Raw genomic sequence first — 21,937 nt, 5'->3', positions numbered from 1 at the left:
AACTACATCTGTCTTGTCCGCGACTGCCTCACCAGCACTGACCGCAATGCCTACCACATGGTGGGTGCTCCATCAGTGTTTGATGAGCTGAAGGGAAATTCAGTAGGAAAAAGGGCAAAGACCCACCCTGGAAAAGGGGCTGGAGCTTCAAAGGGGAGGACACTTGAGGGGTGGGGCTGGGCACAGCACACCTGGTCACATTGGCTTTGAGGAGTAATTTGTTTCCAAAAGAAGCAGCAGAGTCCACATCGAATGTGATATTAAAGGTGACCTGGATTTGGAGAAAGGAGAGGCAGTGATGAGAATAGAAATAGCAACTTAAATGTCCATCAACTGATGAAATAAAATGTCCATACAATGGAATATTATTCATCTATAAAATGAAATAAAGTAGTGATACACGCTACAACATGGATAAACCTTAAAAACATTATGCTAACTCAAAAGAAACTAGTCACAAAGGACCACATATTGTATGATTTCTTTTATATGAAATGTCCAGTATGGACAAATCTATAGAGAAAGAAAGATTAGTGATTGTCAACCGTGGGAGAAGATAGAAGTATTGGAGGTGGTGATGGCTAAGGGGAGCAGGGTATCTTTTTGAGGTAATAAAAATGTTTTGCAATTGATGATGCTGACGCATAACTCTGTGAATATACTAAAAGTTATTGAAAGTACGCTTTCAAAGGATGGAGTGTATGGTATGTGAATTATCTTAATAAAGCTGTCTTTAAAAAAGGGATTTACCAACTTTCACTTAAAGCACAATAAAATTTTTTAAAAAAAGGATTTACCAAAAAAAAAAAAAAAAATCAAAGAGCTAAATTTCAGGAGAATACAAAAGAGGGGAAAAAGGAGGAGCCAGTAGTTCTGACCTCAGAGTTGTCTGGGAAGATGGGGTGGTTTATGTTGCAGCTGCTGCTCTTCAGGCTCCCAGGCTCTTCAGGAGAGGGCCCAGACTCACAGACCAGGCGCCAGGATCGCTGTGAGCGCTGGTTCTGGAAAGCAAGGGAAGCAGAGGTGGTCATTTCGACAGCCATATTAGCCAAAGGGATGAGAAAAGGTCAGATAGAACCTGAGACAAATTCTGTCACCTGGGCCCCTGACACTCTCCGATAGGACAAGCCAGATGGATAGAAGAAGGTGACCTGAGTCCTGTAGGAGTCCTCACCCTGGTTTCTCACAGTCACAGTCACATTGAGGTCCCGGGGACCACCCACCACCAGTGTGTCCAAGCTGTGGGGGGAACAAGAGACCATGAGGTGCTGTGGCAAGTCTGCTCTGGCGGATGCAGATGTGAACATTTGAAGAGAGGCGATAGTAGACAGGACACCTGCAAGAGACTTGTGGTACACAAACAGCGGCTCCCTCAAAGGCCAGAGGAACATACAGTCTAGTCATGATGTAGGTTTAGAGGAGGCAATGAGGAAAAGAAACTCACTTCATAAAACTGAAGGTGATGCTGAGGTCATCCTGGCAGATGTTGTCATTGCCACAATTTTTCTCAAAGGGGAACTGTAAAAATAGAATAAAATCAAATGAAAGGAAAGGAAACAATGGAATGATGGGAAATAAAACAATAAGATGAAATATCAAAATAAAATTATATGAAATAAAATAAAATGAGCTTCAGTAATCTTGGCTCTGGTCTTTTCCATGCCCCAAACACAAACCACCAAACCCACTGCCGTGGAGTCCATTCTGACTCATAGTGACTCTATAGGACAGAGTAGAATTGCCCCATAGAGTTTCCAAGGAGCACCTGGTGGATTAGAACTGTCAACCTCTTGATTAACAGGTGTAGCACATAACCACTACGCCACCAGGGTTTCCAGTTTCCATGCCCACAGGGCCCCAAATCTAGGACTCACCAAGGCTGTGAAGAGTCTCTGAGCATCCACAGCCAGCACTGGACGGAGATTTCCGAAAGAGGGTGCGGGCCGCCCCACCAAAGAGAAGTTGAGGCGCAAGATGATGGGGGTCACTGAGTCCTCTACACAATCCTAAGAGACAATGAGGGTATGGGAGTGTGCCCTCCCCAGCTTCCCAAATCCACCCCATGCTCGGAGGACCTGGGGGTCCAATCACCGGCCTGCTCACCGGTAACAATAGCTTCAGGGTGCCACAATTCGCCGTCATTGCCAAGGTCCTTGTTTGTCTATGTGTACTGTTCTTTGTCTCATCAAAGATGGCACGGGGGTTTGGGCGGCCAGAGTCCAGAGCCAAGTCATAAGTGATGATGCTCTGGATCTGTCCTGAAGGGGCAGAATAGCACTGGGTGAGGAGTCCAGGCTTTAGAGTCAGAAGGAGAGGGTTATGAGGCACAACTCCATTGCTCCCCAGCTGTGTGATTTCAGCTTGTTATCTGACCTTTCCGAGTCTCAACTCCTTGTTTTTAAAGTGAAAATAATAACTGCACCTTCCCATTGGTGAAGATAAATGAAATAATGCCTAAAAGAGTTTAGCACAGTGTCTGCCACATACTACGTGCTCAGTAAAGGATCACCTTCTATTACATACCATAAAGTTAATGATTTTTCAGGCTGCTTTGGTTTCCAATGGAAACCCTGGTAGCCTAGTGGTTAAGTGCTATGGCTGCTAACCAAAAGGTTGGCAGTTCGAATCCACCAGGTGCTCCTTGGAACTCTATGGGGCAGTTCTACTCTGTTCTATAGGGTCGCTATGAGTCGGAATTGACTTGACAGCACTGGGTTTGCTTTGGTTTGGGTTTGGTTTCCAACAGCTTGATTATAATGCACACTGATAAGGTTATGTTTATATTTATATTGCTTTGTAGAGAATCTTGATGTCTTTCATCAGTTTTAGAAAATTCTTAACCACTGTAGCTTCTTTTTTTTTTTTTTCCTCCTCTGTTTCTGGGATTCCAATTACATGTTTGTTAGCTCTTTCACCATGTCCCACACATCGCCTATGATTTTTTCTTGTATTTTTCATCCTTTTTTCTCTGCATGTTAATCTGAACTCTTTCATTTAATGTCTTTTGGTTCACTAATCTTCTGTTCTGCTTCTAATCTGCTATTAAAACTGTTTATGAAATTCTTAATTTTAGTCATTGTATTACTTCTAGAGTTTCCATCTGACTCTATTTTATGATTTTCAGGTTTTTGCCAACGTTCTCCATTCTTCTTTTAAAGATAGTAATTGTAGTTATTCTAAGGTCCTTATCTGGTAGCTCTAATTTCTAAATTAAATGTGAGTCTGTTTCTATTGTTTATTGTTTCTCTTTGCTGCTAATCAATTGTTTTATGGATCATAGGTCTTTGCTGAAATTCTCCATCCTTTCCATTGTATTCTGGAAGACATTAATTGTAGTTACTTTTAAATCCCTATCTAATATCTTTAATCTCTGAATTCACCCATGGGTCTGTTTCTATTGTCTATTGTTTCTCTTGGTTACTAATTAATTGTCTCAATGGAAAGACCTACGTGTTTGCCAAGACTCCTCTCATATCTTTGTCTCTTAAGTCCTAGAAATCTGCTGAATTCCCTGCTCAGCTCTTTAGTTTCCCAACTAGTTTTCTACTGGATTTCTTAGTGTATTGAACTGAGCATACATGGCTTAGGAGTCAGCCAATGACTTGAAAGGAGTTTCTGTGTAGATTTTGCAGTACCTTGCCTGTAATTTCCTACTCTCTAAGACCTTGTCTCTCAATTTCCAGCCATGCTGACTGCCCCTAACTCTGACTGCTGTCTCTTTAGACTAATAAGACTGCTTCTAGAAAGTTAATTGTGTTCTTCCTCCACCCTGTTTCTTTTTAGTACCAGCATTACCATTCCCCCATTTCAAGTATCATGCCATTCTTTGGGAATACAAATAAAGGAAGAAGTCAGGCTGGTTGCGAAAAAATCCATGATTGAATGTTTTGTGAATTTGTGTTTGGTTTAATCAACTCAATTTCCCCTTTAAATGAATTCTTTCTCACATAAAAAACCCTGTTTGATTCACAGATGTGGTGTATTTGGTTCTCTGGAGAACTAAGAGAATAAGGGATGATTACATGCTCACTTCTTTGATGGGGTTTTCTGAGACTCTACGACTAGCACAGAGATAGCCTGCTCACTCAGCCAAACTTGGAGAAGGCTTGTCAGAGCCTTTGAGAACTGAGCTCTGGACAGCTGGAAGGCTGAGCAGACTTGGCTGCCATTTAACTTTTTCAGAATTTCCTACCAAGCCTCACCTTCTCCCAGTCGGTCCCGTGTGATTTTCCGCACACGGAAGCAGACTCTGACCTCCCCAGCATTCTGGTTTTTCAGCACCTGTTCACGACATTCAAATGCATTCCTTGCCACTTCCCTGGGTGTGAACTCCATGGCCACATCAACTTTCAATACTGGCTGGGACCTGCAGAGACATCAAAGGATCATCAGGGGCCTCAGACAGCAAAGAGGCTCCTTCAAGAGAGGACACCTGGTGTGCTCCAAAGAGATTCTCACCTGAGCAGCAGCATATGCTCCTGGGCTCCTACAGCCAGGTCCACCAGACCATCCATTGTCATATCCTGGCCCCCACTCAGTGACTGACCAAAATACTGGAGCCGGGGAGACAGCTGAGAGCCTTCAACCCGCTGAGGCAAAAAAGAGGAGAGAAAGAGAATGAGAAAAAACAGTAAAATGTGTCACCCAGGGTGACCTGATAAGTTCTCTGGTCTCCACTCAAGTCTCATCTTCCATAACTTCTTTTAAGGAATTAGAGGAACAATTCACCTTAGACCACAATCTTAATATGATACCCAAAATTTCCATCAAATACCTGGGTTTTCCAGGGAAAACAAAAAATTGTACAGGAAAAGAAAAGTACAGAGTATACTATTTGGCTCAAGTGAATCTCATTTACATGGTCAGGATAATGTAAACACTGAATATTGATCTAACCAAAATTATCATATAAATACAAGGAATGAATGAGACAGGATGGTGGGGGAACGGAAGGGGTGTTAATGTGTGGCAAGAGCTGAGCTGAGAGCTCAACCGTTACCTCCCATAGTGGGAAATCATTGCTAAAACGAATATCAAGAAGTAACAAAATGATCATGTTATTTGGGAGTATGGAGAATCAGTGAAAGAGCTGAAAGTAGTTTCATAGAGAGAAGTGGAAATATGTGTGTGGAAATTGTTGTTTTTTTTATAATGAGCCTTTTGGAATCGTTTCACTTCAAACTGTGTGCAAAAATGACACTGAAAAATAAGTCAAGTAATAAGTTAAAAAGAAAAATTTTAAGTGATTTTGTCAACTGGAAGGAGGCATGGAGAAACATGGGATGCTGGAAACGTATGTTATCTTAATCTAAGTGGTTGTTACTTGGGTTTATACATATTTAAAAATCCATCACTTCAGATCTGTGTACTTACTGCATGTATATTATACCTCAAATTTTTTTCAAGAGAAAAGTAATTGTATTCTGTTGGGAGGAAGTTGTGTTTTGAAATGCTGTGTTATTTTGGAGAATCATACCAGCTCCGCACACCCAGCCCCAACCGCAGGAAAAAAGGAAGTGAAAAATGTAAACAGGAGAATAGGATAGAATGATCCTTTTTGTATTTGTTTACTCCCAAAGTAACGTGTGTGTATGTGTGTGTGTGTGCGCGCATGCGCCTGTGGACATATGAAGCACTCTCCCTTAACCTTGTCTTCCTTTTGAGGGTGACTTATGGTGGGAATGAGGAAGCTAAGGCTTTCACTGTTAACTACAGACTTTTACATTTCTACAAGAACATAAAGACTCTGTAATAAAAATAAAATCAGAGTCTTTAACCTCCGTTTACACAGGAAAACAGCAAGCAGCAGTGAAAAGAAACATAATTATAATACTCATATAGCTGGGGAGTGAGTCTCTGCCACCCAGAGAGAAATGTGTAAGACAACATTTCTCAGCTTTATCTGCACCTAAAGAGCTTATTTTAAAAAACAAAACAACAACAACAACAAAAAACTAGGGTTTGTACTTATATGGCGCAAAAGAAAATGAAGGAAATCAAAGGCTCAAAGAAGAAATTAGACCACAGGACTAAGAGCCCACACAAACCACAGCCTCTTCTAATCTGAGACCAAAAGAATTAGATGGTGCCCAGTTACCACTACTGACTATTCTGACCAGGGACACAACAGGAGGTCCTGGAAGAAATGGGAGAAAAATGTAGAAAATTCAAATTCCTAAAAAAGGCCAAACCTATTGGACTGATAGAGACTAGAGGAGCCCCCAAGACTATCACCCTAAGATACCCTTTGAACTTGGAAATGGAGCGATTTCTGGAGTTCACCTTTCAGCTAAATGATAGATTGACTTATAAAATAACCAATATCACCCTTGAATAATGTGCTCCATTAAACAATCAACTGTATGAGACCAAACTGTCAACATTTACCCAAAAGCAAAGATGAGAAGGCAAAGAGGGGAAGGGAAGTTACATTAATGGAAACAGAGAAAACAGAATGGAAATAATGAGAATGCTGACACATTGTAAAAACTGTAACCAGTGGTATGGAACAATTTGTATAAAAATTGTTAAATGCGAACCTAATTTGCTGAGTAAGTTTTCACCTAAAACACAATAAAATATTATTTAGAAAAATACTGGGGCCTATATAACATATTATCCCATTTATATGAAATTCCACTAATCTATGGTGGAAAATAATCAGACCAGTGGTTGTCTCTGGGATGAGATTAGGGGCAGGAAGTGACAGAGAAGTGGCAAGAAGAAAATTTCTGGAAGATAATGATCTTTAGTATCTTGATAGGGGCACATGTTACACAGGTGTATGCATTTGTCAAAACTCATTGAAAGGCTAAGACACTAAAATTTGTGCATTTCACTGTCCGTAAATTTTACCTTAAAAAAAAACTGTAAACAAACAACAGATACATAGACCAATGGAACAGAATTGAGAATACAGACATAAATTCATCTACCTATGAGCAGGTGATATTTGACAAAGGCCCAAAGTCCGTTAAACAGGGAAAAGATAGTCTCTTTAACAAATGGTGCTGGCATAACTGGATATCCATCTGCAAAAAAAATGAAACAAGACCCATACCTCACACGATGCTCAAACACTAACTCCAAATGGATCAAAGACCTAAATATAAAACCCAAAACAATAAAGATCATGGAAGAAAAAATAGGGACAACACTAGGAGCCCTAATACATGGCATAAACAGAGTACAAACCATAACTAACAACGCGCAAACACCAGAAGAGAAAAAAGATAACTGGGAGCTCCTAAAAATCCAACATTTATGCTCATTCAAAGGCTTCACCAAAAGAGTAAAAAGACAACCTACAGACTGGGAAAAAATTTTTAGCTACGACAAACCCAATCAGCATCTAATCTCTAAAATCTACAAGGTACTGGAAAAGATCAACAACAAAAAGGCAAATATCCTAATTAAAAAATGGGCAAAGGATATGAATAGGCACTTCACCAAAGAAGACATTCAACTGGCTAACAAATATGTGAGGAAATGCTCATGATCATTAGCCATTACAGAAATCCAAATCAAAACTACAATGAGATACCATCTCATCCCAACAAGGTTAGCATTAATCCAAAAACACAAAATAATAAATGTTGGAGAGGCTATGTAGAGCCTAGAACACTTCTACACTGCTGGTGGGGATGTAAAATGTACAACCACTGTGGAAATCGATTTGGTGTGTCCTTAAAAAGTTAGAAGTGCCATACAATCCAGCAATCCCACTCCTTGGAACATATCCTAGAGAAATAAGAGCCCCCACACAAATAGATATATGCACACCCAGGTTCATTGCAGCACTGTTCACAATAGCAAAAAGATGGAAACAACCTAGGTGCCCATCGATGAACAAATGGATAAACAAATTATGGTATATTCACACAGTGGAATACTACACAATGATAAAGGACAACTATGAATCCGAGAAACATCTCATAACATGGATGAATCTGGAAGGCATTATGCTGAGTGAAATCAGTCAGTCCCAAGAGGACAAATATTGTATGAAACCACCAATATAATAACTCAAGAAAAGGTTTAAACACAGAAGAAAACACTCTTTGATGGTTATGAGGGTGGGGAGGAAAGGAGAGGGGTATTCACTAACTACATAAAAAAAAAAAAAAAAAACTACATAGTAGACGAGAATTATCTTAGGTGAAGGAAAGGACAACACACAATACAGGGGAAGTCAGCACAACTGGACTAAACCAAAAGCTAAGAAGTTACCTGAATACAACTAAACACTTTGAGGGACAGAGTAGCAGGGGAGGGGGTCTGAGGACCATGGATTCAGGGTACATCTAGGTCAACAGGCATAACAAAGTTTATTGAGAAAACATTCTCCATCCCACTTCGGTGAGTGGCATATGGGGTCTTAAAAGTTAGCATGTGACCATTTAAGATACATCAATTGGTTCCAACCCACCTGGAGCAAAGGAAAATGAAGAACATAAAAGACCCAAGGAAAATATGAGCCCAAGAGGCAGAAAGGGCCACATAAACCAGAGACTCCATCAGCCTGAGACCAGAAGAACTCAATGGTGCCCAGCTACCACCAATGACCACCCTGATAGGGAACACAACAGAGAGTCCCTGACAGAGCGGGAGAAAAGTGGGATGCAGAACTCAAATTCTAGTAAAAAGACCAGACTTAATGATCTGAGATTGGAGGGGCCCCAGAAAACATGGCTCCCAGACTCTCTGTTAGCCCCAAAATAAATCCATTCTGGAAGCTGACTCTTCAGACAAAGATTAGACTGGAGTATAAGACGAAAAATGATGCTTCTTAGCTCAAGTAGATACATGAGACCAAATGGGCAGCTCCTGTCCAGAGGAGAGATGAGAAAGCAGAAAGGGACAGGAGGTTGTTGAATGGACACGGGAAATCAGGGATGTAAAGGAGGAGTGTGCTGTCACATTATAGGTAGAACAACTGGGGTCACATAACAATGTATGTATGAATTTTGGTATGAGAAACTGACGTGAACGTAAATTTCACTTAAAACACAATAAAAAAAAGGAAAAAAACTGTTAAAAAAATACTGATTTGTAGTAAATATACATGCTGAAGCTTAGGTGGAAAGTGGACAGATTTTAAAACTTACTTTTAAATGCATTAAAATATACATAAAATGGACTGATGGATGGACAGAAAAGGATAGATAGAAGGGTGAATATCAGATGGTAAATATGATAAAAATTTCATGATAGGTGACAGATATATCAGTGTTCACTATACAGTTCTTTCAACTTTGCCATATATTTGAAAGATTTTCAAACAAAATGTAAAATAATCTACTGATACCTGGGGTTCCAACCCCAGAACAATTAAATCAGAATCCCTATCGGTGGGGTCCAGTCTCTGGGTGGCACAAGCAATGTGCACTCAGCTACTAATCTGAAGGTTGGTAGTTCAAATCCACCCAGTGGCACGAGAGGAGAAAGCCCTGGTGTTGTGCTTCCGCAAAGATTATAGCCAAAAAAAAAAAACAAAAAACCATATGGAGCAGTTCTACTCCATAACGCATGAGGTTGCCATGGGTCAGAACTGACATGACAGCAATAGGTTCAGTTTTTTGGTTATATTAATGGGGTCCAAACATCTCTTTTTGTTTGTTTCTTTTAAGACCTTCAGGTGATTTTAACGTGCGGGCAGGGTTCTTTGGAGTGATGGATTTGGCAGAAGTTAGGATACAGAGAGAGAAAGGACTCGAGAAAAATGTGAGGCTGGAAGAGAGCCGGAGACTGAGACCAGACAGCAGAGATAGCCTTAGCTGGCTGCAGTGAGAGAGAATACGACACAGGTGAGATGGAACCAGACTGTGAGGGTCCCTCCATAGAGTAGGCTCCACAGGGCAGGAAACGGAGCCATTTCAGAGAGGTAACCCATTGCGGAGACCGGGATGCAGGTTGACAACCCGTCAGGACATTCTACATAAATTTGCCAAACCCAGCGCAAAAGAAAAATGCAGAGCCCCTTGTCCAAAACTTATGAAGAATTTCAAGATGGGGACAGCAGAGCAGGGCCCTTCTGAGAGTGCGATCCTGTGGGACTGCACAAATTGCACATCCCTGAAGTGTACACTCCTAAGTAGAGGGACCAACCATAGGCACTTCCTGGGATGTGGGATTTTCAGTGCAAAAAACTGAGATGGGCTTGGGCAAACCACTGGTCACCTACCGGTATTTTAACTTAAATAAAGGAATTACATCCAGACACATCCAGCTTGCCATTCGATCATTTCTGACTCCCTCATCACTAAAGTGGAGGTAATGATCTACCCCCCTCCACCAGGCACCTCCTGGCTTATGGTGAGAATTAATCCAGAGGCTACTTTGAGGTTTCTCTGAAGTGTGTGTTATTATTCTTGAAGGTTCTGCCAAAGAAACCTGGGAGGACTGATCTAGCGGTTGTGGGAACGTTATATTCGAAAGGGACAGATCATTGAAGCAGCAACTGTCATGACAAAGACAGTGACAGGGCCTCACCTGGCTGTGGGAGGGGCTGATGCCCAGTCCTGATGTTCCATGAAATAGGTAGACAGCACCCCGGTTCTCCTGCTCCCCCGGTGCCCCAATGGCCACATCTGTCAGCTTGTCTCCATTCATGTCTCCCAGCACTGTCAGGGCTGCCCCAAAGCGGCCCCATGGATGGCCCTGCTCCCCGCGGAGAACAGCCTCACACCGCCACTTGGCCCGCTGTTGAGCAAAACTAGTGTTAGCCCCAACTGGGACAACCCCTCCACCCCACACCTGGGGCCCACCCAGCCCAGGCCCTGTCAGTCACTCACCCCTTGGGGCAGGGGACAGACAGACACCTGGCCCCCCCGGGTCTGCTCGTAGTAGTGGGGGGTCCCAATGAGGACCAAGTCAGTGTTGCTGTCTCTGTTCACATCCACAGAGCACAGGGAGGCCCCAAAATAGGAGCCGATCTGAAAGAGATGGGGCCAGGTTCACATACTTCTTCCCACTAAAAGCAAAGGGATGGAGAGGGTTTCCCCTTGAAGAAGAGTCACATCTGCTGGTGAAAGCCATTTGGATCCGATGTGATACTCTATATAATTCATGTTAAATTTTCATTTGAATGTGCTGCCAGCTAGAGGAGTCTATTATAGAGTCAATGGGCCACGGGTTAGGATTTACCCTCAATGGTCTTTCAAGGAGATTATTATACTAGCAAAGGAGAAGTTGGATTGGGTGATACAAAAGAGAAAAGCCTGAAAGGACAGACAGGATACCTTTTAATACATTGGACGTTTTTAGGGGGATAAAAACCAAAATTGACAGTCTGATTGATTAGGAATCAACTGGCTTGGATTAAAAATAATTATTGCTAACCAGAAATTGCTTTGTGTTATTGAGAAACAATGTCTACATATCAGTAAAAGAATTTTAAAAGGATGTTTAATGTCAAGATGTAGAATTTATTTGTAGGATTTGCCCATTTAATCCATCATTCATTCCCTCATTCATTCATTCAACAAATAAGGGTTTGCTGTTTGTCAAGTCAAGGCCAAGTTATGGAGACACAGCGCCTTCTAGAGCTTTCAGTGCAAGAGGGTGCAGGGAAAGAATAGTAAATGGATAATTAGGGAGATGTATATACCATTTACAAACTGGGACAAGTTCTAGGAAGGAAAAATGTGAGAGGCATCATGCCACGACTCCCTGCAACCTGATTTCTGCCACATGTACCATTGAGGTGGCCTCACTGATAGCCCAGCAAAGGCATGTACGGTTTCATGAGTTTTGACAAACACGTAAAATCATATAACCACCACCACAGTCAAGATACAGTTTCATCACCCTCATGCCCCATTATAATCAACCTCTCCCCACTTCCAGTGATTGAGCCCAGCAATCACCGATCTGCTTTTTGTCTCTGTAATTTTGCCTTTTCCAGAATGTCATATAAAGGGAATTATATAGTATGTCGCCCGTGGGTTTGGCATCTTTCACCTAGAATGATTACATTTGAGGTTCGTCCATGCTGTTCTATGTCCATTCTTTTACATTGCTGAATATCGTATTCCATTTTATGGATGTACCACAGTTTGTTTATCCATTTCCAGTTGAAGGACATTTGGTTTGTTTCCAGTTTTCAGTGATTAGAAATAGAGCTACTAGAAACATTTGCATGCAATTTTCACATGGACACATGTTTTCATTTCCCTTAGGCAAATATCCAGGAGTAGGATTGCTGGTATGGTAAGTGTATGTTGAACTTTCTAAGAATTTGGCAAACTGTTTACCAAAGTAGCCCTGCCATTTTCCATTCTCATAGCACTGTATTAGAGTACCAACTGCTACATACTCTTGTCTGCACTTGATATTGCCAGTTTATATTTATCTCAGCCATTCCAACAAGTGTCCAGCATCCCTGGTGGTGCAGTGGTTAAGTGCTCAGCTGCTAAGTGGCAGGTCAACAGCTTCAACCCAATGGCCACTCCACAGGAGAAAGATGTGGCAGTCTGCTTCCCTAAAAATTTACAGCCTTAGAAACACTATGGGGAAGTTCTACTCTGTCCCGTAGCGTCACTATGACTCCACAGCAGTGGGTTTGGTTTCTTTCAGTTTTAATGATTAATGACGTTGAACATATTTTCACGTGCTTCTTTGCTATTAGAATATCCTTTTTTGTGAAGTGTCCCTTCAAATATTTTGCTCATTTTTTTAGTTGAGTTTTTAGATTTCTTATTGTTGAGTTCTGAGGGTTCCTTATATATTCTGCATATGTCTTTTGTCAGATAAAAATCCATTACCATCAAGTCGATTCCAACTCATAGTGACCATACAGGACAGAGTAGAACTGTCCCACAGAGTTTTCGAGGAGCACCTAGTGGATTCAAACTGTAGACCTTTTGGTTAGGAGTCGTAGCTCTTAACCACTACACCACCAGGGTTTCCATATACAGCGTAACCAGAAACAATTTTTTCCAGTTTGTGGCATGCCTTTTCATTCCCTTAATAGCGTCCTTCTCAAAACAAACATTTTTAATTTTGATGAAGCCTGGTTCATTATTTTTTCTTTTTTGAATCATGTTTTATCTGAATTTATTTTCAAAACTGTTTTGGATATTCTACTTCCATTATTTTCCACGTCAATTTTAGAAGCAGTTCGTTGATTCCATAAAATACTCTTCTAGAATTTTGACTGGGGTTCTGTTGAATCTATAGACAAATTTGGGGAAAATCAACACCTTAATACTCAGTCTTCTAATCTATGGAAACAGTATATCTTTCCATTCATTTAGGTCTTTGATTTCTCTCATCGCTGATTTATAGTTTTCATCATACAGGTATTATACGTATTTTGTTAGATTTACACCTAAGTATTTTATAAGTTTGGTATTATTGTAAATGGTACTGATTTTTTTATTTAGATCTCCAACTGTTTGTTGCTAGTACAGAAATAGGAGCCCTGGGGGCACACTGGTTAAGAATTTGGCTGCTAACCAAAAGGTCGACAATTAAATCCACTAGCTGCTCCTTGGAAACCCTATGGGGTATTTTTGGTTTAGTATAGAAATATAACTGGTTTTTATATATTGATCTTGTATCCTGCAAACTTAATAAAATAACTTATTAGTTATAATAGCTTTTGTTTTAGAATCTTTGGAATTTTCCACAGAGTCAAGCATGTCTTTTTTTTTTTTTCTTGCCTTATTTCATGTGCTAGGTCTTCCAATATGATACTGAACAGAAATAGAGAAAATAGACAGTCTTGCTTTCCTTCCAGTTTTAGGAGAAAAGCATTTTCTTTCACTATTATATATGATGTTAGTTGTAGGTTTTTTTGTACAAGCTCTTTTCGAGGTTGAGAAAGTCCCCTTTAGTTCCTAGTTCGCTACAAGGTTTTGTCATGAAAGGATGTTGTATTATGTCAAATTACTTTTCTGTATCTATTAAGGTGATCATATTTCTTTTTCTTCCCTACTCTCTTGCTATGGTGAAATTAATTTTTTTTCAAAATAGTTTTCTTTTATTGAGATAAAATTTACATAACACGATGTTGTAATTAGATGCTGTCAAGTCTATTTTCGATTCATAGCAACCCCATGTGTCAAAATAAAACTGCCCAGTAGGGTTTTCCAGCCTGTAATCTTTATGGAAGCAGATGACCAGGTCTTTCCTGCAGAGTTATTGGGTGGGTTTGAACTGCCAACCTTTAGGTTAGTAGCCAAGCACTTAACCATTGCACCACCAGGGCTCCTTTACATAACACAGAATTCACTATCTTAAAGTGCACAATCAGCGGTTTTCCATAGATTCACAATGTTGTGCGAACATCCTTACTACCTAGTTCCAGAACATTTCCATCGCCCCAAAAAGAAACCCTATATTTCTTAGCAGCCAATCCCAATTCCTCCTTTCCCCTATCCCCTGGTAACCACTAATCTACTTTCTGTCTCTCTTGTCTATTCTGGACATTTCATATAAATGAATTCACACAGATGTAATCTTTTATGACTGGTTTCTTTCTCTTAGGAAAATATTTTTAAGATTTATCGGTATTGTAGCATGTATCAGCACTTTGTTCTTTTTATTGCCAAATGATGCTTCATTTTACGGATATACCACATTTCGTTTAATCATTCGTCAGCTGACAGACACTTGGGTTGTTTCTATCATTTGTCTGTTATACATAATGCTGCTTTGAAGACCCACGCACAACTTTCTGTATGAATATATGCTTTCATTTCTTCTGGGAATATACCTAGGAGTAGAACTGCTAGGTCATGGGGTAACTCTACGTTTAAATGCTTGAGGAACTGCCAGACTGTTTTCCAAAGGGGATGCACCATTTTACATTTGAAACAGCAATGTTCGAGGGTCCCAATTTCTCCACATCTTGGCCAACACTTTTTTTTTTAATATTTTTTTAATATTCCAATGAGTGTGAAGTGGTATCTCATTGGGTTTTGATTTGCATTTCCCTAATAATTAATGATGTCGAGCATCTTTTCCTGTGTTTATTGGCCATTTGCATATCTTCCTTGGAAAAATATCTACCCACATCCTTTGCCCATTTTTAATTAGGTTATTTGTCTTTTTATTAGAAAAGTTTAAAGTTTGCTTTATTATATTCTGGATACTAAACCCTTGCCAGATATATGATTTGCAAATATTTTCTCCTGTTCTGTAAACTGTCATTTCACTTTCTCGATGGCGCCCTTTAACGTAAGTTTTTTTTTATGAAGTTTAATTGTCTAGTTTTCTTTGGTTGTTGTGCTTTTTGTGTCATATCTAAGAAACCATTTCCAAACTCAATATCATGAACATTTACACCTATGTCTCCTTCTAAGACCTTTATACTTTTAGTTCTTACGTTTAGGTGTTTGATTCATTTTGAGTTAATTTTTGTATATGATATGAGGCAAGGGTCCGATTTTATTCTTTGCATATAGATATCTGATGTCCCAGCACCATTTGTTAAAAAGACTATTTCTTTCCCGGTTGAATGGTCTTGGCATCGTTGTGGAAAATCAATTAGCCATAGATGTATGGGTTTATTTTTGGACTTTCAATTCTACTCCATTGATGTATAGGTCTACTTTTATGCTAGTACCAAGCTGTCTAGATCATTCAAAATTTTTTAGTAAGTTTTGACACCAGGAAGTGAGGGTCCTCCCACTTTGTTTCTTTTTTATTTCAAGATAGTTTTGGCTATTCTTGGACCCTTGCATTTCCCTATGAACTTTAGGATCAGTTTGTCCATTTCCGCAACACTGATGGATTTTTAAATGTTGAACAAACCTTCTATTGCCTGGGATAAACCACATTTGGTCACGACACATTATCCTTTTTATATATTGTTGTATTCAATTTGCTAATGTTTTGTTGAGGATGTTTTGGCCTGTAGTCAACAATGGGTCTAAAACTGAAGATTTCTATAAACAGTTTCATATTTAGAAACTTCACCTTCCCTCTATGGATTCGAAGGGGGGCAATTTTGGACTTTGGGAGACCAGTAACTCCACATAAGAGATGACAATGGCCTCGATCAGGTTGATGGCTGTAGAGATGGAGGCAGAGGACAGATTCTAGAGGTTCCTGTCTCCCATCCTCCTTCCCAAAGTTTTCTCTCATGACTCCGTCACCCCATACACACACACTCTGAGCTCCAGCCTTACTGAACTCTGACCTATGCTCTCTCCTTCCTTTAGCCCTTTTCTTCCCTCACACTTCACTTCTCTAGCTCCTCCACCTCAGGCCTTGGCTTAACTGTTCCTTCTTCCAGGAAGCGTTCCCTGATACCTTTGTGTGGATGCCCCCCTATTTTCAACCATAGCTCCCAGACTGTCCCAGTTTAAGAATTTGTTTGTGTGACTACGTTTGCGTGAAGAAGCGGGGTGAGGGAATTGACCAGCCAGCCTTTCTCATGTAATCCTGAACTGGACACACAAAACAGAGAAGTACCATCACACCCACACTTGACTTCTGGGATTTCCCTACACATTCTCCCCCACCCCTCCCTTGTATGTACCAGGCACTGATGCCATCAAAATTCATGTGTTGATGAAATCTTTGGAAAGACTGTGTGAAGAATTTGACTATTAGCAAAGAATTGGGACAAGCTATTCAGGTGTCAGGGCAAACTTGTTTGATCCACATATGATATATTAACTGTAGGCCAAAGAGAGCCTCTGATAAAAAATTAAAAGAAAAGACACAGAACTGTATGTACAATATTGTGGGTGCGGTTCTGTTTCAGGGATTTGCAAGAATGGTTTTGAATAAGGATTTTTGCCTCACAAATCAGCCTCTACAGCAACCATACTGCTTGTGCAAGGTGATAATGAAAATATTTAACAGCTGGGGCTGCACAGGCACAGTCCAGTGGTTTTGCTAGAGTAGGTCCTAGACGCCCCTGCGGTGTCCTGCCTTGACCTCATAGTTGCTAAATCATGGGGAAGTCCGAAGCATCCTGGGGGAGGGGCCAGAGTACATTGGCAGAGGGAGCATCTCAGGGAAGCAGCTCTTTATTGACAGGTACAGATATATTTCAATATTTTTATAGCTAATATAACCATATGGGTTATGTACTGGTTGAATGAAGTCTCTGGGAACAGGTAAACCGGTACAGAGCTCTGTACAAGCCAAGTGTTGTTATTTATTGTTGTTAGAAAAGCTGAGGACACAACATTCTCAAATGCAAAGCCCTCTGCAGACTCCCTTACAAGGCTCTGCCATGTATCAGGAAACCCTGGTGGCGTAGTGGTTAAGTGCTACAGCTGCTAACCAAAAGGTCGGCAATTCGAGTCCACCAGGCACTCCTTGGAAACTCTATGGGGCAGTTCTACTCTGTCTTATAGGGTCTCTGTGAGTCGGAATTGACTCGAAGGCAGTGGGAGGTCCATGTATCACATCTGGCGATGCCCCTTCTGGCATCCCTCAGCCCCCACAGAGCCTCTGTTTGCACATTCATGCTACACACACTGTGCACTCACCTGGCTCCCCTGGACAGAAGCGTGTGTCTTCCAGGTGCCAGCATCCTGTTTGAACATCACCACCAGGCCAGTATGTTGATATCGAGGTGCCCCCAGAACCAGACTCTGTACCCGGTTTCGCAAGATGACTTCAGCAGCATAACCTGAAAACAGTGGTCTAAGGGGAGAAGTGCTTTCCCTTGCAGACACTGCTCCCTCTCCGACAAGCAGGCCCATCCCTTGGGTATGAACAATGAGATAGCCCCATGCTTGTTAAGTTAGGGCCTCTGGTCCCCATACTATATTCTACTTTGTAAACATAATTAAAGTTAAATTTTGAAATTTTTCTCTTTAAATCTATTCCAAAGGCCTGTGAAAGAAGTAAAGACATCCACGCGAGTTGAGTTACACCACATGCTGCTCCTTTCTTTGAGTAACCTTGCCCTCCCCACTTACCTAAGTAAGCATCATTCATGTCTGAATCCACTCTGGTTGTGTTGATGAAGGTCGCTTTATTCTCTGAAGTGCTCAAAAAAGCTCCACCAGCCCAGTCAAAACTCCCCACGGCACCCATCAAGGGACCATTCTGGGGAAAGGGTTAGATCAGAATTGATGAGAAAGGGAGGAGAAACTTCTGCTGCCCATCAAAACAGTACCCCTCAACGAGTACCCAGCACAGAGAACCCCAAACCTTTGTGCTTCTTCTCTACCCCCCACAATCTAATGGGGGGCCACTTACAGATGTGATGGCAGCACTGAAGCCTTCCTGAGACATCTCATACTCAAATGAGCTGCTGCTTCCTGTCTGAGTACCTGTAAGGAGGAGAATTTTCTACATTAAAGAAAGCAGAAGAATCTAAAACAGGGGCTGTAAATGCAAATGCCTATTGTGGCCAGACAAAAAAGACTCGGGTGGGAATTGTCTTGAACTGGAGCCTGAATCCACCAGCTGCTCCTCCTATAGGGTCACCGTGACTCAGAATCAACTCGATGGCAGAGTGTGATTTTTTTTATTTTGGAAAACACATGTTCTTTTTCTTAAAGGAGTGGCTGAGATAGACTGCTAACGAAAAGGCCAGCAGTTCAAAACCACCAGTGGCTCCATGGGAGAAAGATGTGGCAGTCTGCTTCCATAGAGATTTACAGCCATGGAAAACCAATGGGGTTGCTATGAGTCAGAATTGACTCATCAGTGGTTGAGTTTCATTTTGGTTTGGCTGCTATTCAGCTCTACCAAGTGGGAATATGGTCCTTGAAGGGTCTAATCTTCCAAATTCCCAAGAGAACCCAGAAATTCAGATTGTATAGGAAATTCCACAATTTTTAAATTCCTTTATTCATCAAAGATTTATTGAGCACCTTCTATGTACCCAGCATTGGGATACAGAATTGAAAAACAGACAAATGTTGGCAACACATCCAAATTTTTGGAAATATGCTATGTGGGATTTGGCTCCCCTGCCTTCCAAATTTCAACCTATAACCAAGACATGAAAAATTAGAGATGGGAGTCTAGATTCTTCAACTTCAAAGAAATTAACCAAAAGGGGCCAGAATGACTGGGTGCTAGAGGAATTGGAGACAGAGTTGGTGTTGTGGGTCAAGATACCAATGGTTGACAGGTCCTAGTTTCTAGAGGGGAACAAGTGTTTAGGTGAGGGGCTGTCTCTGGAGGTGCCTTGGAACACAGAAGCCTGACTCACCCTCAATTGCAAAGATCTTTTCTTGCAGCTGGTTTTGAATAGTCTTCAGAGCTTCAAAGTTATCCACCCGGAACACGTGTTCAGAAGATGGCTTGCTTGCAATGATATTAAGCTCTTCAAGTTTTTTCTCACTAAAAAAGGCAACTCCCACCTGTTACCAAGGAACAGAGACCAAATAAGACACTGTCTGGGGGCAGCAGTCCTCATCTAGCAAAGAAAATTCTTAAGGAAAAAATCTGAAACATTATTTGTCAAATGAGGGAATGTACCAGAAGGCCCCTGGGACAGGGCTTTTGGGTACAGGAGGGCAGATTGTGTGGGGCACAAGAGCACTGTGCTGAGGGGGGAAATTGGGGGCTGAAATCCAGCGTTTGAACCATTTGCTATGCCATGTATTTTTGTGCACGGTTGGTCTCCCCCAAGAAGTGGAGTCTTCTTGACATGAAGGTGTTCCTGCTTGCCACACTCATTTTCTCTGGATTCAGTCATGTGTTTTGCTTTAGTCACGGGGCGTTGTCAAACATGATGCAAGCAAGCCTTGAGAAAGCACTTCCACATTTCCACCTGCTCCTTTGTTCCTTGCCTTCACCATGAGGACATGCCCAGGCTAGCCCACTGAAGGTTGAGATACAGGGAGCAAAGCCAAGTCACCCCAGTTGTCCCAGCCAAAGTAATTCTAATCCAACAGACAGAGCTAGCAACCCCCAGACATGTGACAGAGGTCAGCCAAGAGAAGCAGCTGGCTGTAGATCTTCAGTGAACCTAGTTGAGACCAGAAAAATTGCCCAGCTGACCTATAGACTTACTTATTGTTTTAAGCCACTGAATTTTGGATGGTTTGTTACACAGCATTACTGTGACAATAAAGAACTAGTACAGGTGTGTACGCGCTAGCAGTGACTCTTGCCCTGCTTTGATTTTATTGATATTTTCAAGTTGAAGGTAGGGCGACTCCAATCAGGAACCCTCCAAGGAAGCCTCAGGCCCAAGAGCCACATTTCCTACCCCAATGACATAGCGAATGACCCCTTCTCTGTCTGCTTCGGGAATGACATCCTCGTAGTTCAAGGGATCGCCGTACTTTTCTCCATCTGTGATGACAACTAAGATCTTAAGGGCATTCTTCCGGGCCCCATAGCTGCTGTGAAACAGTTCCCTTCTGTCCAGGAAAGGAAGTGACAAAGTCAAATGCAAGTAGACAGAAGTACTATTAATCCTCAAGAGGAAATGTCAGCTGAGCCACAGACACAAATACAGTTGGACTTCCCTAGGAGGGGCTCAGTCTCCCTGACACTGACACTGAAATGTGGCTGCCCAAGATCTGGAAAGGTACCAGGGGAGGGGAGGACAGTGGGACAAAGAAATGTGGAAAGGAAGTCCTCTTGCCTTTATATACTTTGGCATAGTTTGATTTTTTTAGACTGTTATTAATTTGAATTTTTAAAAATTAAAAACAAATAAACCCTCATCAGGCCTCTAATGGAATGCTGCCACTGTTCTCCAGCCTATCCTCCTGGATGTTTGTCCCAATATCCACTATTGCCTCTACACACACACACACACACAGAGAGAGAGAGAGAGAGAGAGGCTGAAATCAGAGTGAGCATTCCAAAACACAGATGTGGTGATGTCTCCCCATTAGTTAGCACTTTCAGTGAATCCCCACTAAGACATAAAATCCAAACCTTTGGTTGTCTTTAGTGACCTGGCCTCTGCTAACCGTTCTAGCCTCCCACCAGCCACCTTCTCCACACTTTCCCCCTTTACTCACACCTTTACTCACAACTTGTTATTTCATGAACATTCCATTACAGTCACTCCTCCACACTTTTGCTCATGCTGTTCTCTCCACAGGAAACATCCTTTACCCCATCCCTGACTGAACAACTCCCTTCATCCTTCAAAGCCCAGCTAAGAGTATAACTTCCTCCTTCAATCCTAAGCAAAGAGGGAAGATCTTACACTACTTTGCGGATTCCCGTGGCAGTGTGTGTAGTCCCTCCCAGCTGTAGTATTGGATTCACCAGGAATCTTGGGTTAGGATTTTTCTTGAAATTATTGAAGGTGAAATGAGTCCAGAATACATTGGAGTACTGCATCAAAGAGAACTGGGAACAGGCACCTGGCGTTATACTGGAGAAGGTGCTCCCCCCAACTCCTTCAGACACCTCCCACCCAGGAAAATGTGTTGTTTACCCAAGCAAGCCCTACATAACTCTTAAAACACCCACCCTCCAAATGCCTTCTCTCCACTGCCCCTTAATCCCTCTGCCTCACAAGGACAGAGATCTGCCTTATACCTCCCACCTCTCAGTATTAGAATTGAACCAGAGAAGACATGTGGGTTTCATCCCCCAAGCCAACCCATATCCATCGATAGGGCTGAAATGAATGCTGAGTCTGCATCCAGACACAGCATGAAAGAGAAATCATGAACGAAAACCATGATTGAGTGGCCATGTCTGCAATTGAAGGAGGAGAGGACTCGTTGGCCCTCACCAAGGTTTTGGAATTTTTGAATTGTTCCATCACAGTTGAGACAAACTCCTTCATACGCTGAAAGTCACTTAGGCTAATGCTACCGGAGCCATCAATCAAGAAGACGATGTCACTCTCCTGTCGAGGACATTCTAGGAAAAAAGGGAAAAAAGAATATGAATTGATTAATTAAATAATTAGAGATTCAATGCTTATTTTTTGTATGTCAGCACTCTACTGAGCACTGAGGATAAAAGGATGAATAAGACACAACCCAGGCCCCAGGTGAAGGAAAAACATGGACAAAATGATATGGAAGAATTT

General features: G+C 41.6%; 1 protein-coding gene across 4 annotated transcripts in view; it reads right to left on the bottom strand.

Annotated features, from left to right (window-relative positions):
• Positions 1 to 21,937, bottom strand: part of LOC100662792 (integrin alpha-M-like) — a 43,325-nt gene that overhangs the window by 12,299 nt on the left and 9,089 nt on the right. For 3 of the 4 annotated variants that reach the window (XM_023558982.2, XM_023558983.2, XM_023558985.2), the window contains 17 exons: positions 21,635 to 21,765; positions 21,098 to 21,243; positions 20,141 to 20,294; positions 19,136 to 19,286; positions 18,172 to 18,245; positions 17,889 to 18,018; positions 17,454 to 17,596; positions 10,794 to 10,934; positions 10,492 to 10,701; positions 4,459 to 4,589; positions 4,203 to 4,366; positions 2,104 to 2,258; positions 1,875 to 2,006; positions 1,445 to 1,518; positions 1,098 to 1,239; positions 879 to 1,001; positions 192 to 271 (listed from right to left, as the gene is read on the bottom strand). In XM_023558982.2, coding sequence (XP_023414750.2) covers positions 192 to 271; positions 879 to 1,001; positions 1,098 to 1,239; positions 1,445 to 1,518; positions 1,875 to 2,006; positions 2,104 to 2,258; positions 4,203 to 4,366; positions 4,459 to 4,589; positions 10,492 to 10,701; positions 10,794 to 10,934; positions 17,454 to 17,596; positions 17,889 to 18,018; positions 18,172 to 18,245; positions 19,136 to 19,286; positions 20,141 to 20,294; positions 21,098 to 21,243; positions 21,635 to 21,765 — 2,281 coding nt within the window. The remainder of the gene's footprint in view (positions 1 to 191; positions 272 to 878; positions 1,002 to 1,097; positions 1,240 to 1,444; positions 1,519 to 1,874; positions 2,007 to 2,103; positions 2,259 to 4,202; positions 4,367 to 4,458; positions 4,590 to 10,491; positions 10,702 to 10,793; positions 10,935 to 17,453; positions 17,597 to 17,888; positions 18,019 to 18,171; positions 18,246 to 19,135; positions 19,287 to 20,140; positions 20,295 to 21,097; positions 21,244 to 21,634; positions 21,766 to 21,937) is intronic. The other variant, XM_023558984.2, reaches the window with a different exon arrangement.

The sequence above is a fragment of the Loxodonta africana genome, chromosome 12 (assembly GCF_030014295.1).
Source record: "Loxodonta africana isolate mLoxAfr1 chromosome 12, mLoxAfr1.hap2, whole genome shotgun sequence".
NCBI classification, from domain to species: domain Eukaryota; kingdom Metazoa; phylum Chordata; class Mammalia; order Proboscidea; family Elephantidae; genus Loxodonta; species Loxodonta africana.
The sequence above is the reverse complement of the archived record's forward strand: the minus strand, read 5'-3'. Positions and strand labels throughout refer to the sequence as shown.